At 48.2% G+C, this 17,033-nt stretch overlaps 1 protein-coding gene across 1 annotated transcript in view; it reads right to left on the bottom strand.

Annotated features, from left to right (window-relative positions):
- Nucleotides 1-17,033, bottom strand: part of LOC309360849 (guanine nucleotide-binding protein subunit alpha-11) — a 33,949-nt gene that overhangs the window by 6,506 nt on the left and 10,410 nt on the right. The window contains exons 2-5 of the mRNA XM_081895785.1: nucleotides 9,438-9,622; nucleotides 6,516-6,670; nucleotides 4,992-5,120; nucleotides 3,126-3,255 (exon numbers count right to left, since the gene is read on the bottom strand). Coding sequence (XP_081751911.1) covers nucleotides 3,126-3,255; nucleotides 4,992-5,120; nucleotides 6,516-6,670; nucleotides 9,438-9,622 — 599 coding nt within the window. The remainder of the gene's footprint in view (nucleotides 1-3,125; nucleotides 3,256-4,991; nucleotides 5,121-6,515; nucleotides 6,671-9,437; nucleotides 9,623-17,033) is intronic.

Here is a 17,033-nt window from a genome sequence, read left to right as displayed (position 1 = left end):
CAAATGTTGCAAGACTACAATTCCCATCATTCCTGACCCCTCTAGGCTGCTGGGGATTGCTAACATCCCAAGGGCCATGCTTTCCCACCCCTGCCCTAGTTAATTGAGAGAGAAAGAAAGAGAAAAGACAGCTTTGTGGGGTTCCTGGAAAATTTCAAATTGGAAAACGTGTGCAGTATTTCAATTAATTTTTTTTCCAGTTTGCATCATAAAATTTACCAACGGGATCGAAATGAGTCCATTTATTTTACCTGCATTTAGTCAATGAAATGAAGAGCTTTGAAACCACCAAGCTTACCTAACAGAGTATCTGCAATTGGCACCCGTTCCTTTTGACAGATGAAAACTTAAGGAACGGAAGATTTTCCACCCCACACGATGGGTAAGACATATTTTTATTGTCACCCTCCCGACCCCTGCAAAACGTTCCTTCTCTGGGGTGACGTACAGTAAAGCTGAATCGCAAATTAGAAACATGAGATTCAAATAATCTGGTCCAAATACAGATTTGGAAATCCAGGACCAGCAGAGAGAGCTAAAACAACCTTGGTAAAGGGCTAACAACTGCCGCAGAAAGCGGAGAGTGCTATTTATTTCTCAGATTTAGGCCCTGCGATACAACCAAACCTGCCAAGGCAGCTAAGTATGCCAGCAAGGTTTCAAGAAGCAAACTCCCCCACCCCCAAACGCAGACTCCTTCCACCTCACCCTGCTCTCTATCAGGGGAACGATTTTAGAAAGCATGCTAAATTTGGAAGGAACAGTAGCCCCATTTCCTCTGACCCAGGCGAAATCTAGTTTCCCCCAAGGGTGCGCATAATTTCATCCAGTTTCTGACAGTCTGCAGACGAGTCTACGGGATACTAGAGGGAGTGGGGAGGAAGGAGGGAAAGAAAGAACCAACTCAAAAGCGCTGCCGGGCACATTTCAGCAGGTTCCAGAGACACACCAACAGGAACCTGGTGCAAAAGAGCGTCTTGGCAGGGGAGTAGAGTCCAGGAACAGCATGCACACTCAGACTAACAATTTCCTTTCAGTACAAGAACTGAGGACACAGTCCTTTCACACTCCTGGGTCCTTCTCCTCTCGCCCTTGCTCCCACGGCTTTCTTCATTTCATCAGTCCAACCGAGAGGAGGCCGGGACAGCTTTTTGTTCCCGCTATTGCTAAGCACAGCTGGGAGTCAAGAACCCCTGCAGTTATTCTGCAGATCACCCAGCAGTGGATGGGGTGGGTAGCTGGCGCTACCAGCGGCTTCTACTGACCCCCAACTCGAGAACAATGGGCGTACAGAAGAGCGGGCAACTGTGCCACGTGATCCCCCTTTCAAAAACACCCCGCAATTTAAAAATTCCTTTTAACAGGGATGCAGGGGGAGACTCCCTGGAAAAGACCCTGATGTTGGGAAAGATGGAGGGCACAAGAAGGGGACGAGATGGTGGGACAGTGTTCTCGAAGCTACAAACATGAGTCTGACCAAACTGCGGGAGGCAGTGGAAGACAGAAGTGCCTGGCGTGCTCTGGTCCAGGGAGTCACGAAGAGGCGGACACGACTAAACGACCAAACAACAACAACAAGGGGAGATGGAGGCTTCCTGCCACAGTTACATCTAGGCCACTGCGGTGTATGCTGTTCTGATAGAGCAGTCCATCAGCAGTCAGGTTTTCTTCACTCCCAAAGTCTTTAAAGGTAAAGGGACCCCTGACCATTAGGTCCAGTCGTGACCCACCCTGGGGTTGTGGCACTTATCTTGCTTTATTGGCCAAGGGAGCTGGCGTACAGCTTCCGGGTCATGTGGCCAGCAGGACTAAGCCGCTTCTGGAGAACCAGAGCAGCGCACAGAAACGCCGTTTACCTTTCTGCTGGAGTGGTACCTATTGATCTACTTGCACTTTGACGTGCTTTTGAACTGCTAGGCTGGCAGGAGCAGGGACCGAGCAATGGGAGCTCACCCCGTCACGGGGATTTGAACTGCCCACCTTCTGATCGGCAAGTCCTAGGCTCTGTGGTTTAGACCACAGCACCACCCGGGTCCCCCAAAGTCAAATTGAATAAGAAACTAAAAAGCCTACTGTGATGCGTTAGGAAAGCTCTGCTAGGTTACCTTTACTAAGTAGGATTACCTGCGACTTGCAGATCTGTTCACATGGACATTGACCTCGGTTTTGTCCTCATCAATATACCCACCAATACCAGCCGGGTTTCACCCCAATTTTTTTTTCCAATATAAGGAAAAGGAAACTTTTAAGCAGTGCGAGAAAACCAAGGCAGAAACAATTGGTGTTAGGCAAGCGCCAGAAGGGCTCGAGCCATGCCTGGCTGCCAAAGCTGTGTTACGAGTATGTACACAGGGCTGGGTCCCTCACCCTTTCATGTGCAAGGAGCGTGTACGGCAAGGCTGGGGGGGGGAGAGAGGGAAGAGCCACCGACAGTTTGCCGAGACTTCTGCCTTAGAGAAATCCTGGACCCTTGGAGCTTAACACGAATGCAGGGAAAGGCTTTCCTGCCCCTCCTGTGGGGCACAGATGGTCAAGTCGGGAGGCCCAGTGGCCACCCCTGGCCCACACCCAATGTTTTATTACTGCTCGCGCCTCTCCCTGCACAGATGGGAAATGAGCCGTCGTCGCTGCTGCTCCTAGCACAAAATGAGAGGTTGCCGCAGACATCTGGCACCACGGAGAACTCCGAGGTGCCCTTTCATTTTGGACGGGAGGGGCGCCATTTTCGGTCTGGAGGAACCACTGGCCAAGCAAGAGCACGCCACCCTCTTCAGCACCCCCTCTTTGCAAGTTTTGAGCGACATGTATAGTATTTTGGGGGGTGGGGGGTGGGAAGATGACTCCTCCCTGGAGAATACATTCAGAGCTGGCACACAGACACCCCCCCCTCTCCCTCAAGCAGATCAGTTTCCGAAATGTCTAGCCACCCAGGGTGAGGAATTTGGCTTACTGCTACTTTAGGCTGTTGGGAAACAGACAAGTCCTGGCCCACAGCACACCAGTGGCTGACAACCCCGGACATTATATAAACAGTTCCAGAATCTGCACATGCACCTTTCTGCCGCTGCTGGGACCACCCAACGGCCACACACCGCCCCTTGCATGCTACGAGGGGTTGTGCTTACCTCATTATCAGACTCCACCAGAACTTGGTCATATTCACTAAGAGCTACTAGGAACATGATGGAGGTTACGTTTTCAAAGCAGTGTATCCATTTCCTCCGTTCTGACCTCTGACCCCCAACATCCACCATTCTGAAAGGGAGAAAAAGGGCAGGTCTTCTTTAACACACACACAATCACACAGAGAGATTTCCAGTCCATTAAGTTAAGAAAGCAATACGGCATTTTATACTTGCTTTTGGGTTGGAGGGAAGAGAGAAAAGACTGAGCATGAACAAGTCTGAGGTTTGTTTGCTCCCCCCCCCCTTTGGAAGACATCTCCCCTACCCCTCAGGGGCCAAACTGGACATGTGGGCACGAGGAACAATGCCCGACAAAATCATGACATCAAGTGATGCTCGTCAGGACTTCAATGCACCACACAGGGTTTCTGAGGAGCGCTGAACAGTGCTCTGAAGCACCGCTGATCAGCAGGGCTCGACCTCACTGCCTACCAGCTGGAGGGCAGTGGCTTCAAGCCTGTTTTCTGCAGGAATAGGTTCTCCATGAAGAGAACTGTCATGGGCACTTCCCAGTACCTGCCCTCTGGAACTCCCTGCCTATTGACACCAGGAACTTCCACTGCACTCTTTTTCAGTGCCTGCTAAGTACATTTTTGTTTAAACAAGCCTACCCAGATGTTGTGGAGCGTTATCATCTGTTTTCAGTTTGGTTTTGAACTGTTCAAAAGTCTTAAATTATCATCCATTTATCGTATTAACAATTTTATTGTATTGGCAAACCGCTTTGAGGTTCTATACAAATCAAGTGGTAAAATCAAGAGGTGTATAAATTTTAGGAAACTAACTAGCACCCCATTAACCACAGGCAACAGAGACTATCGGTATTAGAGGTCAGGGAAAAGCCTAGACCAGAACTTTCCAAACTGTGTGTTGTGGCATGCTACTGCGTCAGTTAGGTGTGTTGCGCAAATGTTCCCTGTGCTGGAAAGGGTTTAGTTCAACCTCTGCTTTGCTAGTACAGTGGTACCTCGGGTTACATACGCTTCAGGTTACATACTCTGCTAACCCAGAAATAGTGCTTCAGGTTAAGAACTTTGCTTCAGGATAAGAACAGAAATCGGGCTCCGGCGGCGCAGCAGCAGCAGGAGGCCCCATTAGCTAAAGTGGTGCTTCAGGTTAAGAACAGTTTCAGGTTAAGAACGGACCTCCGGAACGAATTAAGTACTTAACCCGAGGTACCACTGTAAAACCTAAGCACTGTGTCACGAAATGATGCATGTCTAAAAAGCGTGTCTCCAACAGGAAAAGTTTGGAAAGCTCTGGCCTAGAAAAAGAGGCTTCAATCGATTGGGGGGACGACGACCAACAGTTGCTGTCCACCTGATATCAGGAGGAAGGGCATTCCACATGTTAAGAGCTGGTTTCAGAGGCAGGCGTGTCTCGGAATACCAGTGGGGACTCAGTGCTTGCAGGCTTCCGACTGCAGCATCTGGATCTTCAAACAGATGGGTCTTTGGCCTCACCCAGCTGCAGGGCTTTTCCTATGTCCTTGGGACTGTACCGCTACAGATGGGTTGTGGCGGTGGCTCAGTGTCTGTGGACAGCCTTCAAAGACGCAGCGCGGTCTCTTCACGGGGGAAAAACCTCTCCTGCCTTTGCTCCTGCCAACAGGATGACTTGTTGACTTGGAAGAGGGAAGCGGCAGCTGTGTGACCGACTTTCCAGAAGCCCGCTAACTCAATGCCTTAACTGAGCTGGGCTTTCATTTTAAATGGAAGCAGCTTTTTTTGGGGGGGGGGGGGAGTATGTGAAACGCAAAAAAGCTCTGAGGAAAGAAAGAAAAAGAAAAAAGCCACTGGAAGTTACCTGAAGATAATGTTCTCTAAGTCAAAGGGGTATTCTATGATCCCAGTTGTCGGGACTCTGACCCGCAGGACGTCTTGCTGGGTGGGGAGGTACCCTGGCAGGGCGATACGATCCACGTCGGTAAGGTAGCTGCAAGGAGGACGTGCAGGGGGAAAAGGAGGGAGGGGGAAAGATGAAGGTGACCTGAGCTTGCTTGCCATGTGTAGCGCTCCTGCCCCAAGAGCTACTGCATTTTGAGTATGGAACCTCAATTATTCCACTCCTGGGGGTGTTTTTTCCCCCCAGGGGGGAGGAAGAGCTGCATGCAAAATCCTCAGGAATCCTGTTCAGCCCTTGATATTCAACAAAGCCCGCCCCCCGCTTTTCCAACATTACCTTGCCTCTAATAGTATTACATTTCTAAGTGTGCAGAGCCGTCTTCCTTCTCATGGGTCCTAATGCTCCCAGGACTCTTAAGAGTCTACCCTTGCCAGCCCAAAGGAACACTTTTCTAAGCCCCTGGTCCACCACTCCTTAGAGCAGATTTGCGGGGAAGGAAGAACGAGCCACAAAGGAAGGAAGCCAAAGGCTAAGGAAACAGTTCAGAGCCCTCCCTCCTGCCCGGGGGGGGGGGTGGTCCATAATTCTGAATTAAATTCTCCTATTAAGCTGGCACCACCATTCTTCCTTCTGACTGTGAAGAGCAAAACGGTGGCACAGCACCTCACCCCATTTTATTACGCCTTGGCTGGATGGGGCAAGCAGCCAAGGTGCAGGTTTCTGAGGATGCTCACGTTAACCTCTGCTTATAATCGTGGGGGGTGGGAAGGCTCTGGAAGACTAAACTGAGCTGCCAGCCCCCCCTCTTCCACCGGATCAAGTGTTGGGCAGGAGGCAGATTTGGAGCAATAAGCGTTTCTGAGCAATACTGCACTACTCCCATAAAGTTTCGTTCTCCAGTTTCCATGGGCATCTTCCCCACAAACTTAAAACTATTAGACGCTGCATCTTCTACAACACTATTGCATCTATATCTAAACATCAACACCACAATTCCAGGCCACCTTCCTCTAATGTTTACCGCCCTGGAGAAGACTACAAAGCAACTAAGCGGCTTGTTACTTCCAGATTATTCCCACTACCTGAGATTTCCACCTTGCAGCTTCGCCATTCTGAAAGCTCAGGGAGGGCAGGACCGAAAAGAAAATACTCATTAAACTTCATTTATAGCATGTGTCTAAAGAGACTGCAAGGTAACTAACAGTGCAAAATCAATTAAAGCCACAGCAAATGGATTTCTAAAGTCCACCCCCCGCCCCCCACAACCAGCAGCAAGAACTACAACCTCCAACCCTTCCTCCTTGGAGCAGTTTGACGGCAACAACTAAAACACGAAGTTACTTTCTTCCCTCCTGGCCCCCATCCACCCCCCAACAACTGTCAGAGGCACAATTTCATTTAGGGAGGGGAGCCCAGAGACCCAAAACGCCGCCGCATAGCAGCAACCGTGCCGAGAGCCGTACAGAGAGGACGGCGAGCCCTTACTATTTAGCAGAGTCGGAGAGCTGGTATTCTCGCCGCCGGTCGTAACACTCCTGGATTCCCGGGTCGTTCCACAACGTCTTAATTGCACTTATGTAGGGCTGCTCAAAGGACGAGACCTTTTCTACGTCCACTTCCCGGATCAGGAGCGCGTTGGCCTGCAGCGTGGCGCAGAGGAGAAAGCAAGAGGGGCTTAAAAGAGGCTGACCCGGAGGACCCTCCTCCCCGCCTAGCGTGTATCCCATTCCAACCCCCCCCCCACCTTCCCTTACTGCTCCTTAGCTGGAGTCCCGGCTGCTACAAATCCATTCCGGCATTCCCTGCACAAAGCAAGTACCGTATTTTTTGCTCTATAAGACTCACTTTTCCCCTCCTAAAAAGTAAGGGGAAATGTGTGTGCGTCTTATGGAGTGAATGCAGGCTGCGCAGCTATCCCAGAAGCCAGAACAGCAAGAGGGATTGCTGCTTTCGCTGCGCAGCGATCCCTCTTGCTGTTCTGGCTTCTGGGATTCAGAATATTTTTTTTCTTGTTTTCCTCCTCCAAAAACTAGGTGTGTCTTGTGATCTGGCGCGTCTTATAGAGCGAAAAATACGGTAAATGTATACATACCATCTTTTTAACAAGACCACAGCTTTGGGATTTTTTTTTTTTTTAATGAAGAGCAGTATGTACTGTATTTACTCAAGTCTAATATGCGCCCTAATTTTTGCAATGTACCGTATTTTTTGATCCATAAGACTCACTTTTCCCCTCCTAAAAAGTAAGGGGAAATGTGTGAGCGTCTTATGGAGTGAATGCAGGCTGCGCAGCTATCCCAGAAGCCAGAACAGCAAGAGGGATTGCTGCTTTCGCTGTGCAGAGATCCCTCTTGTTGTTCTGGCTTCTGAGATTCAGCATTTTTTTTTTCTTGTTTTCCTCCTCCAAAAACTAGGTGCATCTTGTGGTCTGGTGCGTCTTATAGAGTGAAAAATACGGAAGTTTGGCCATAAAAAAGGGGGTGCGTGAATTAGACACTACGAGCAAATAACTCCCAGCCCTACTGACCTCTCTCCTTTGACCAATAGGCTGGCGTGCCGCTGCACTGCTCAGTTCTGCCAGCCCCCTGCAGCCTCAGCGTAGCTTGCCTGCCCGCCCACTGGTGCCCTTAAAAAGGCAAGGTGCTTGGCTGTGTTTGAGGGAGACGCCTGAGCTTGGGCAGCCTGAGAGCGCCAGCCATGAAACTAGTAAAACAGGAGGCAAGCTCTCCCTGCAAGACAGCCAGTCTGGAGGTTGCACCTGGCCTGGGAGCAGCCAATCTGCACCTGGAAGTACTGTACAGTACAGTGGTCCCTCGCAAGACAAAATGAATCCGTTCCGCGATTCTCTTCGTCTAGCGGTTTTTTCGTCTTGCGAAGCAAGCCCATTGACAGCTTAGCGGATTAGCGCTATTAGCGGTCTAGCGGCTTTTAGCGATCAGCTGTTAAGCGGCTTATCAGCGGATCAGCTGTTAAGCGGCTTAGGAAAAGGGGGGGAAAGCGGAAAAAAACCGCGGGAACTCGCAAGATTTTTTCGTCTTGCGAAGCAACCCCATAGGGAAATTCGTTTTGCGAAGCGCCTCCAAAACGGAAAACCCTTTCGTCTAGCGGGTTTTCCGTCTTGCGAGGCGTTCGTCTTGCGGGGCACCACTGTATTTGAGTGTAATGCACACCCTGACCATCGCAACGTAATTTGGCAAAAAGAGAGAGGTGTGCATTAGACTCGAGTAAATACAGGTACAGCAAATATTCATTAATTGAATTGCTACGTCAACAACAACACTGTTGCCAGGAAAGCCTTCAACCGTGCCCCTGACCACCCCACTGTGCTGTGTTTGTGCCCCACCAGGCACAGGGTAAAGGAGACTGGTGAGAGACAGGGGTTCTAATCCCCTCAGTCATGGAGCTTAGTGGGTGTGGCCAATGTCTCTCAGACTAACCTACCTCACAGGGCTGTTGTGGAGAAATGGAGAGAGGGAGAACCATACATACCACCTTGAGCTCCTTGGGGGAAAGGTAGGATATAAATGTTAATAATAATAGGTAAAAAGGTAAAGGACCCCTGGACGGTTAAGTTCAGTAAAAAGCAACTATGGGGTTGTGGCGCTCATCCCACTTTCAGGCTGAGGGAGCCAGCGTTTGTCCATAGACTGCTTTCCGGGTCACGTGACCAGCAGGACTAAACTGCTTCTGGTGCAACGGGACACTGTGACAGAAACCAGAGTGCACGGAAATGCCTACCTTCCAGCCGCAGCGGTACCTATTTATCCACTTGCACTGGTGTGCTTTTGAACTGCTAGGTTGGCAGGAGCTGGGACAGAACAAGAGGAGCTCACCCCTGTCGTGGGGATTCGATCCACCGACCTTCCGATCAGCAAGCCCAAGAGGCTCAGTGGTTTAGACCACAGCGCCACCTGTGTCCCTGTTAATAATATAGTCAAACCTTGGTTCCCAAACGCCTCCATTTTGGAATGTTTCGGCTCCCGAATGCCGAAGACCCAGAAGTAAATGTCCCGGTTTTCAAATGTTTTCCAGAAGCCGAACATCTGATGTGGCTTCTACTTGAGTGCAGGAAGTTCCTGCAGCCAACTGGAAGCCACGGCTCGGTTGTCAAACATTTTGGAAGCCGAACGGGCTTCCGGAACGGATTACGTTTGACAACAAAGGTTTGACTGTAATAACAACAACAACAACAACAACAACAATAAGCGCACACAGCGCTTGAACTATTCTGGTTGCTACAGGTGTGATGCAGGTCCCTGAACATTCGATACCCCAGGGGGGGTTGATGCAAGCCCTTCAGGGAATCCTGAACAGCATGCATGCCACTACAGACAACCAATGACGAGACAACAGGGGTGGAGGCTGTATATAGGCTGGGATGCAGGAATAGGAGCTGCATCGGTTCACCTTGTTCTGTTCATACTTGTACAGGATCTTCAAGGTCTCCATGGCCCTGATCATCGACTGCATGGCAGTGAAGATGTTCTGGTAGACCAGCTTGGTGAAGCCCTTCTTGTCCTCCTCGGAGTAGCCCGAGCCATGGATTATCCGCATCTGTTTAATGAACGTGCTCTTCCCGCTCTCTCCCGTGCCTGGAGAGTAAATAGGTGGGGCGGGGTGAAAGGGACACAAGAAGACGACAAGGCAGTCAGCGTGGGAGCATCACAAAGGGAGCAGAGCCAGAGCTGCTTTATGACTGACAGCAAGCAGTTTGCTTCCATATTCAACTTCTAGCAACGCCTCACTGCATATTACTTTTTTGGGGGGGGGGGGGAATATTAAACTGCTGCCGCTTTGTTCCCCCAGCCTGTGAAGAGGAGGAGCTGCTATCCCATCTCTCGCTCCTTCTCCTTGACGAAAGGAACATTTTATGGAGGAGAAAAGCTGAATTTTATTCCTAAATCAGACCGTTACCATGGTGAACCTAGTGTGTGTATGTGTGTGTCTATGCGTGTGTGTGTGTGTCTATGTGTGTGTGTGTATGTGTGTCTACGCGTGTGATGGGGGGAAAGCATTTTGCACACATAAGTAGCATAATAGCTAAGGGTTTTTTTGCGGGGGGGGGGGAGAGGAGTCAAGCACGGCCTGTGAAAGTGGTTCTGAGGCCTGGTATGGTTGTTCTGACTATGACTTGGGTTGGATCACCATCTTTCCACTGCACAGGCAGGCACAAAGGAAGGCTGACAGCCAATTAAACCATTTTAATCTTCTGGGTTTTGAGCACCCCACCTTAAAAAAACAAGAGCTAGAAGGAGAACACACTTCCAATTTGCGTCTGAAAACGGCTTCATCTTCAGAAGGAAGGGGGGCTAAAAACTGTGCTCATTGTAACCTGTAGACTGGCTGCTGTCGTCAAATAAGAGGCCAGCTTTTTAAAGATTTCCATGCCCTATTACAGTTACAAGCCACAACCAGGTACTTTGTTAACCCAAAAAGAGCTGGTGTAACCTACTGGCTTAAGAATGTAAAGTGGGAAGTCCACTATTATAATCTTATCTCAAGGTATTTGTTTAGAAAGGCAGTTGTGGGATGTGAGAAGAGAAAGATTTTTAAAGATCAAGATCAGGCCACCACCAAGTGGCTGGAGAGGCAGAATTCTGAGTCTTTGTGGCACAGCCTGGTGCTTAAAAAAATGACTTTTGCTCAAATGCTGGGATTGAGGCTTCAATTTAAAGTGAGGGGGGTGGAGAGGGAGAACCCCAGCTTTTGTTGTTGCAGGGGGGGAGATGGCATCCTGGCAGGCAATTACTAAAAATAAAACCTTACACTCACCCACCTTAATAGGCCTAGGAGACTAGTCATCTACAATAAATCCTTGCCTCTTCCTTGTCAGATCACTCAAAAATGGCTTTTTCAAGCTTTTGAACTGGGTGCTTTCAGTTTTCTTACGGGCAAAGCGTTCAGCATCTCTTCCCATCCACCCCTACAAAATCCCAGGCTTGAAATCTTAGCTTCCCTCTCCTCCTAGTTCTCTGATTCAATCTGTCACCAAGTGGCCAAACATAGGCTAGAAGTTTCTACATGTTAGAGCAGTTCTGGATCAAACCACAGGCCCACCCAGTCAAACACAGTGACTAACCAGAGATTAACCCTAAGGGAAGCCCACAAGCCTGAGGACACTAGTGCAACACACACACACACACACACACACACACACAAAACTCCCCTCCCTACCCATCTAAGAAAACAAGAGGCACAACGCAACTCAAAGCACTTAATTGCAGCTGCATCCTCACCAAAAACTCCTGAGGCAGCTCAGAATGTTTAAGAACCAGAGCAACCAAAAGTCACCTGCCTAAGAGTTAACAGAGACATCTTTACTAAAATGGCAAAATTCTGAAGAATATTTTGAGTTAGCCGTTATCAAAATCACAAAGCAATCTGCATGAAAAAGCCATTTCTGTCTACAGTGGGGGCTGAAAAAATACTTACAAATCTAATTAGCCAGAATCAAAACTTTACGAGACAATATCTTCTCTGTCACCCCTTTAACCCACTTCCCTCCCCAGAGAGTCACCCTTGCATAAACTGAATAATCTGAAGCAATTACTAGGCCACAATGTCAAATTTTCAAGCTCATGGGTTCAGAGTAGTTCTAAAGAGGGATTTGCTCCCCGACCTCCAGCCCACGTGGACTACATGCAGAGAGGAAGCCTTCCCACATTGAGCCTGGCATGGTGGTTTTCCTGGATCCGAAAAACCTGCACCAACAAAGCTCTGAAATTCATGGAATGGCTTGGGACCCAGGCTCCTAAATAAAGCACCTTCCCCATCTGAGACGCTACGATCAGCAGGTGAGCCACCTTGCAGGTGATGCCACCACTGTGGGCTGCCTGGTTGGCAAGGCCTTCTCTGTGGCACCTCCCAGTTTGTTGAATGCCCTTAGACTTTCAAGAGGAATTTAAAAACATTCCTCTTTATGAAGGCATTCAGTGGCTACAAGGTACTGTTCCTGGCAACCTTGGCTGAGATAATGCGATCGCTAAACTGTTTTTAGAATGCACTGATATTGTGAGAGCTGGACCATAAAGAAGGCTGATGGCCGAAGAATGGATGCTTTTGAATTCTGGCGCTGGAGGAGACTCTTGAGAGTCCCATGGACTGCAAGAATATCAAACCTCTCTATTCTGAAGGAAATCAGCCCTGAGTGCTCACTGGAAGGACAGATCCTGAAGCTGAGGCTCCAAGACTTTGGCCACCTCATGAGAAGAGAAGACTCCCTGGAAAAGACCCTGATGTTGGGAAAGATTGGGGGCACAAGGAGAAGGGGACGACAGAGGACGAGATGGTGGGACAGTGTTCTCGAAGAGACCAACATGAATTTGACCAAACTGCGGGAGGCAGTGGAAGACAGGAGTGCCTGGCATGCTCTGGTCCATGGGGTCACGAAGAGTCGGACATGACTAAACAATTGCCAACATGGACTCCTTTGGGAGGAAGGGCGGAATATAACTTGCCTAAATTAATAACAGGGCAAACACAAAAAGGGAGTTTCTTTTATTTTTGTCTCAGACTCCCACAAATATTGTGTGGATTGGGGCAGGATAGGGGGGCGGGAGCTGCATGCCACGGGAGCAAGCCTTGCAGCCCTTCTCTACAGGAGTTAATATATGCAGAGGGCTTGAGCCAACAGGAAATCTATGAGCCACCTTAAACTGGCGTTCACCACCACTCTGTATAACCAACAGTAACGTGCGGTTGAACATTTTATATATTTTTTCCACTGCTTGTTTTCCCACAGAAAAATCAGTTTCTTATGTTCATTAGCAACAGCGGATGGATGTCGATTACAAATAAAATATGAAGCAAACTTGGCAGCTCGCAACTTTGTTGCTTCGTTTACTAAACACAAAGAAAACAAACGTGTTAAATTGGGTCATTCTAGGGCACTGGGACATCTCCCTTCACAAACTGGGAAATTTCCCCCGCCGCTCGATTACCCAACTCGAATCGCCCTAAGTTGCACAGGGGAAATTTTCCCAATTCAGAAATTTCTGGAAAGTCGACACCACTGGCCACTGGTTTCAATTGCTGGAAGACAAACGCTGTTCCTAAAGTTCAGGCCTCAGAAAGGAGTTGGGAGCCTTCTTCAGGCACAGATGGAAACAGCCTTGTGATTGGCAGCCAGTTACGAGCTCCCTGACTTGCCCAGGCCTGGTATATCAATAGTAGGAGGAGCCTGGCCTTCTATTCTCCTCTGGTCAACCGAGAAACACCCTCCTGCCTGCATGAAGCAAGTTGTCTGCAAAGATCCTGGATTAGACAAAATCCACTCCAAGTTATGGCTGCCAGCTGACTTCCCCTCTGGAAAACAGAGCCAGCAACTCACGGATATGTTTCCGTGAGTTCAGAAATTCTCCTCCTGCACGTATGGGGAGTTCTGACAAACGTTTCCAAAAAATACCCCACCTCTCTTCCGATGAAGCAATTATTTCCCATATTTCTCATACCCAGAATACCATTTATTTAATGGGAAGGGGGGAGGGGGGAGAGCAGAACCTGAAATGCACGTTTATAGAGTTTTCTCAAGTTGCTCGCAGAACAACCAGCCAGGCTTTATCTTTGCAAATTCAGGGCAGTCCCAATTAATATTGCCCATTCTGTCCTCCACAACTGCCCAGCCAGGGCACAAGAATTGCATGTTTATCACAGCGGTAGTGGGTCTTCAGGGAGACTGCAACAGAGGAACGCCAGTATATCATGATCTGCTTATCTACTGGCAGAGAGGCCTATAATCATAGAATTGTAGAGTTGGAAGGGACCACAAAGGTCATCTGTTCCAACCTCCCACAATGCAGGAATCTTTTGCCTAATATGGGCCTGGAACCCATAATCCTGAGATTATGGTAGTCTTGTGCTCTACTCACTGAGCTATCCCTGCTCCAAACACACACACACACACACACACACAGCAGTGTCCTAGAGACAGGCGATGTGGGTTTTCCAGAAAATGTTTTCCACTGCCTAATACAGATCAATATCTGATCTTGCCTGTTTATTTGGCTGTTATTTAGCAAACAAAGCAAAAAAGAAAAGAAAAGAAAAAGGATGCCGTGTTCATTTTGATTACGGAAGGAAGTAAAAAGAGCAATGAAATTCCCATGAAAAATACAAGGGAAAGAAGAGGTGTGGTTTAAATTATGGACAAATTCAGAGATTCACTTGGAAATTCTCTCAATAATAATAATAATAATAATAATAATAATAATAATAATCCCATCTGGCTGGGTTTCCCCATTAGAATATTTGTAGATAATTTAAGGCATGGCACCTGGACTGCCTATACTTCTAGGTGGCTGCTATTTTTAAAATGGAGGCACTGAACACAGGTGAGACGATAAACTCTGTACATTGTTTCATGCACCACTTTTAAAACTCTCTCTCTCGGGATAAAATTTGACAGGTAATGAATCCCTGCATATAACTTCTCATGCAGTGTCAAGGGGCAACCACCTAGGTTGAGCTGAGGTGACCAGTGGAGGACAGACAGGGTGACTGCTCCATCCTTTGTCCATTTGGTTGCAATTCTAACTAGCCCACCAGCCTCTCAGTAGACTAGTGACAAGGCTGTGAGAACGTATAAATTCCAACTGCCAGGTCTGACCAATACCTGTTACAGATTCACAATTTTATGCAATAATTGAATGAAATACCGTGTTTCGAAAGAAAGGAAGATTTTTAGCGATAACAAAAGAAGATTTCCTGCGGAAAATCCTCTACCCAACATCACTGAAGTGGCTTCATTTCTCAAGGAATATTCCTGTCCCTCTACATTCTAAAACTTCCAACACTAAGGCAGCCTCAGGGGTTGGGGAAGCGGCTGGCAACACAGAGGCCAAGGACTGCTTAGAGGCTGCAGAATGACCCAACAGCCAAGACTCAAAAGGAAGTGCAGAAGAAGAAGAGTTTGGATTTGATATCCCGCTTTATCACTACCCGAAGGAGTCTCAAAGCGGCTAACATTCTCCTTTCCCTTCCTCCCCCATAGCAAACACTCTGTGAGGTGAGTGGGGCTGAGAGACTTCAGCGAAGTGTGACTGGCCCAGGGTCACCCAGCAGCTGCAGGTGGAGGAGCGGAGACGCGAACCTGGTTCCCCAGATTACAAGTCTACCGCTCTTAACTACTACACCACACTGGCTCTCCAACTGGGGAACTAACCGGGCACAGTCTAGATGTTCTGGACGATTCCCCTCACCCATGGGGTGTTGATGAACAGATCAAACCACATCCTGCACACACTTCCCTAGGTCACCCCAGATGAGCAACAGAAGCAGGAAAGAGATATAAGTGAACTAGAAGCAAATAAAATGGGGGTTCCCCCCTCTCAATGCACAGTTTGTAGTTGAGTGCTCCAGTGGGGTGTGCCAATCCTCCATAAGGACATCCACGTGGACCACTGCTCTGCATGTGGTGAGTCAAGGCCTGATCTAAGGTGGGTTGGAGCAGCAGTACCACCACTGTACAGCTCTATGGTGTAAAATTAAAAAGTGTATCTCCAGGTGCATGTTTGATCAAAAGGTGGCCTGAAAAGGTTGAAGACCACTGCCCTAAACGATGCTAGTACCAATGTAACAAAGCCTGTGCTTTAGAAGAAGGGTCAGCAACCTTTTTCAGCTGTGGGCCGGTCCACCATCCCTCAGACCATGTGGTGGGCCGGACTATATTTTGGGAAAAAATAATGAACGAATTCCTATGCCCCACAAATAACTCAGAGGTGCATTTTAAATAAAAGCACACATTCTGCTCATGTAAAAACACCAGGCAGGCCCCACAAATAACCCAGAGATGCAATTTAAATAAAAGGACACATTCTACTCATGTAAAAACATGCTGATTCCCGGACCGTCCGCAGGCCGGATTGAGAAGGCGATTGGGCCACATCCGCCCCCCCGGGCCTTAGATTGCCTACCCCTGCTTTAGAGCAAGCTCTGGGCGGCAATGGCCCACCTAAGACAATACTTTTACCTGCTCAGATTGCTTTGTACTCAATCTTCCCCGCTAAAATCTTTCAAGTTAGCAATGGTGGTGGGGTGGAAGCAGTGGCGTAGCATGGGTTGTCAGCACCCGGGGCAAGGCAAGTAATTTGCGCCCCCTAACCCGTGGATTTGCGCCCCCTAACCCTAACCCCCAGATGTTGCGCCCGGTGCCGCCGGCCCCCCTGCACCCCCCACGCTACGCCACTGGGTGGAAGGTTTCCTGGTGTTTTATTTTCCTGAGGAAACATTTTTATTTCCTAAGTTCATTAGCAACCATGAATGGATGCCAAATGCAAATATAATATTAAGCAGGTTAAAATAACAAAAAAACCAAACAAAACAAAACAAAAACACACACAACACTGTTACTGAAATAAACATGCCAAATTGAATCACACTCTCTAGGTAATCAGAAAAATTTCCAATGCAGATTACCCTAACCTGCATCACAAAATTTCTCAGAAAATTTCCACAAAACTCATACCCCTGCAAGCCAACATACATGAAAACTGCTAACCTCCAAAAAATGTTTAATAGCCAGCTTCTGCATGTCCACTACAAAGGTTTGTAGCCTGAAAGGGTCAGTTTTTGTAGAGTTTCTATATGTGGACACCTGGATGGGTTTCTCATTTGCCCAGGTGGCTGTGGAAGAAGTATAACATTAACCCCAAGTCTCAAAAGCTACACATCGCAGTGTGATTCAGGATAACAGCCAGACACTCCTCCAAACTAGCAACTGCCAACCCTTTAAATATCTATATACCCCCTAAAAATAAATCCCATATAGAAAAGATAATACTGTAATGGGGACATTACCAAGAAGAGAGGAACACATCATGACTTCTGAACAGCCAATGGCAAAAAATAAAATAAATTTCTTTGAAATAGCTGCTATTGTGGGGGCCGGAATATCCCAGTAAAATAACTTTTGATTGCCAATGGCTACCAGCTACAAGAAACACCCTGCTACCCGCTTGGGGACTAGATTCTGGGGCGGGAGGGGGGGACACTTTTGAAAGTTGGCAT

Source organism: Podarcis melisellensis, assembly GCF_964234715.1.
Source record: "Podarcis melisellensis genome assembly, chromosome: 18".
Taxonomy (NCBI): Eukaryota; Metazoa; Chordata; class Lepidosauria; order Squamata; family Lacertidae; genus Podarcis; species Podarcis melisellensis.
This window is presented reverse-complemented; position numbering and strand designations above follow the sequence as displayed.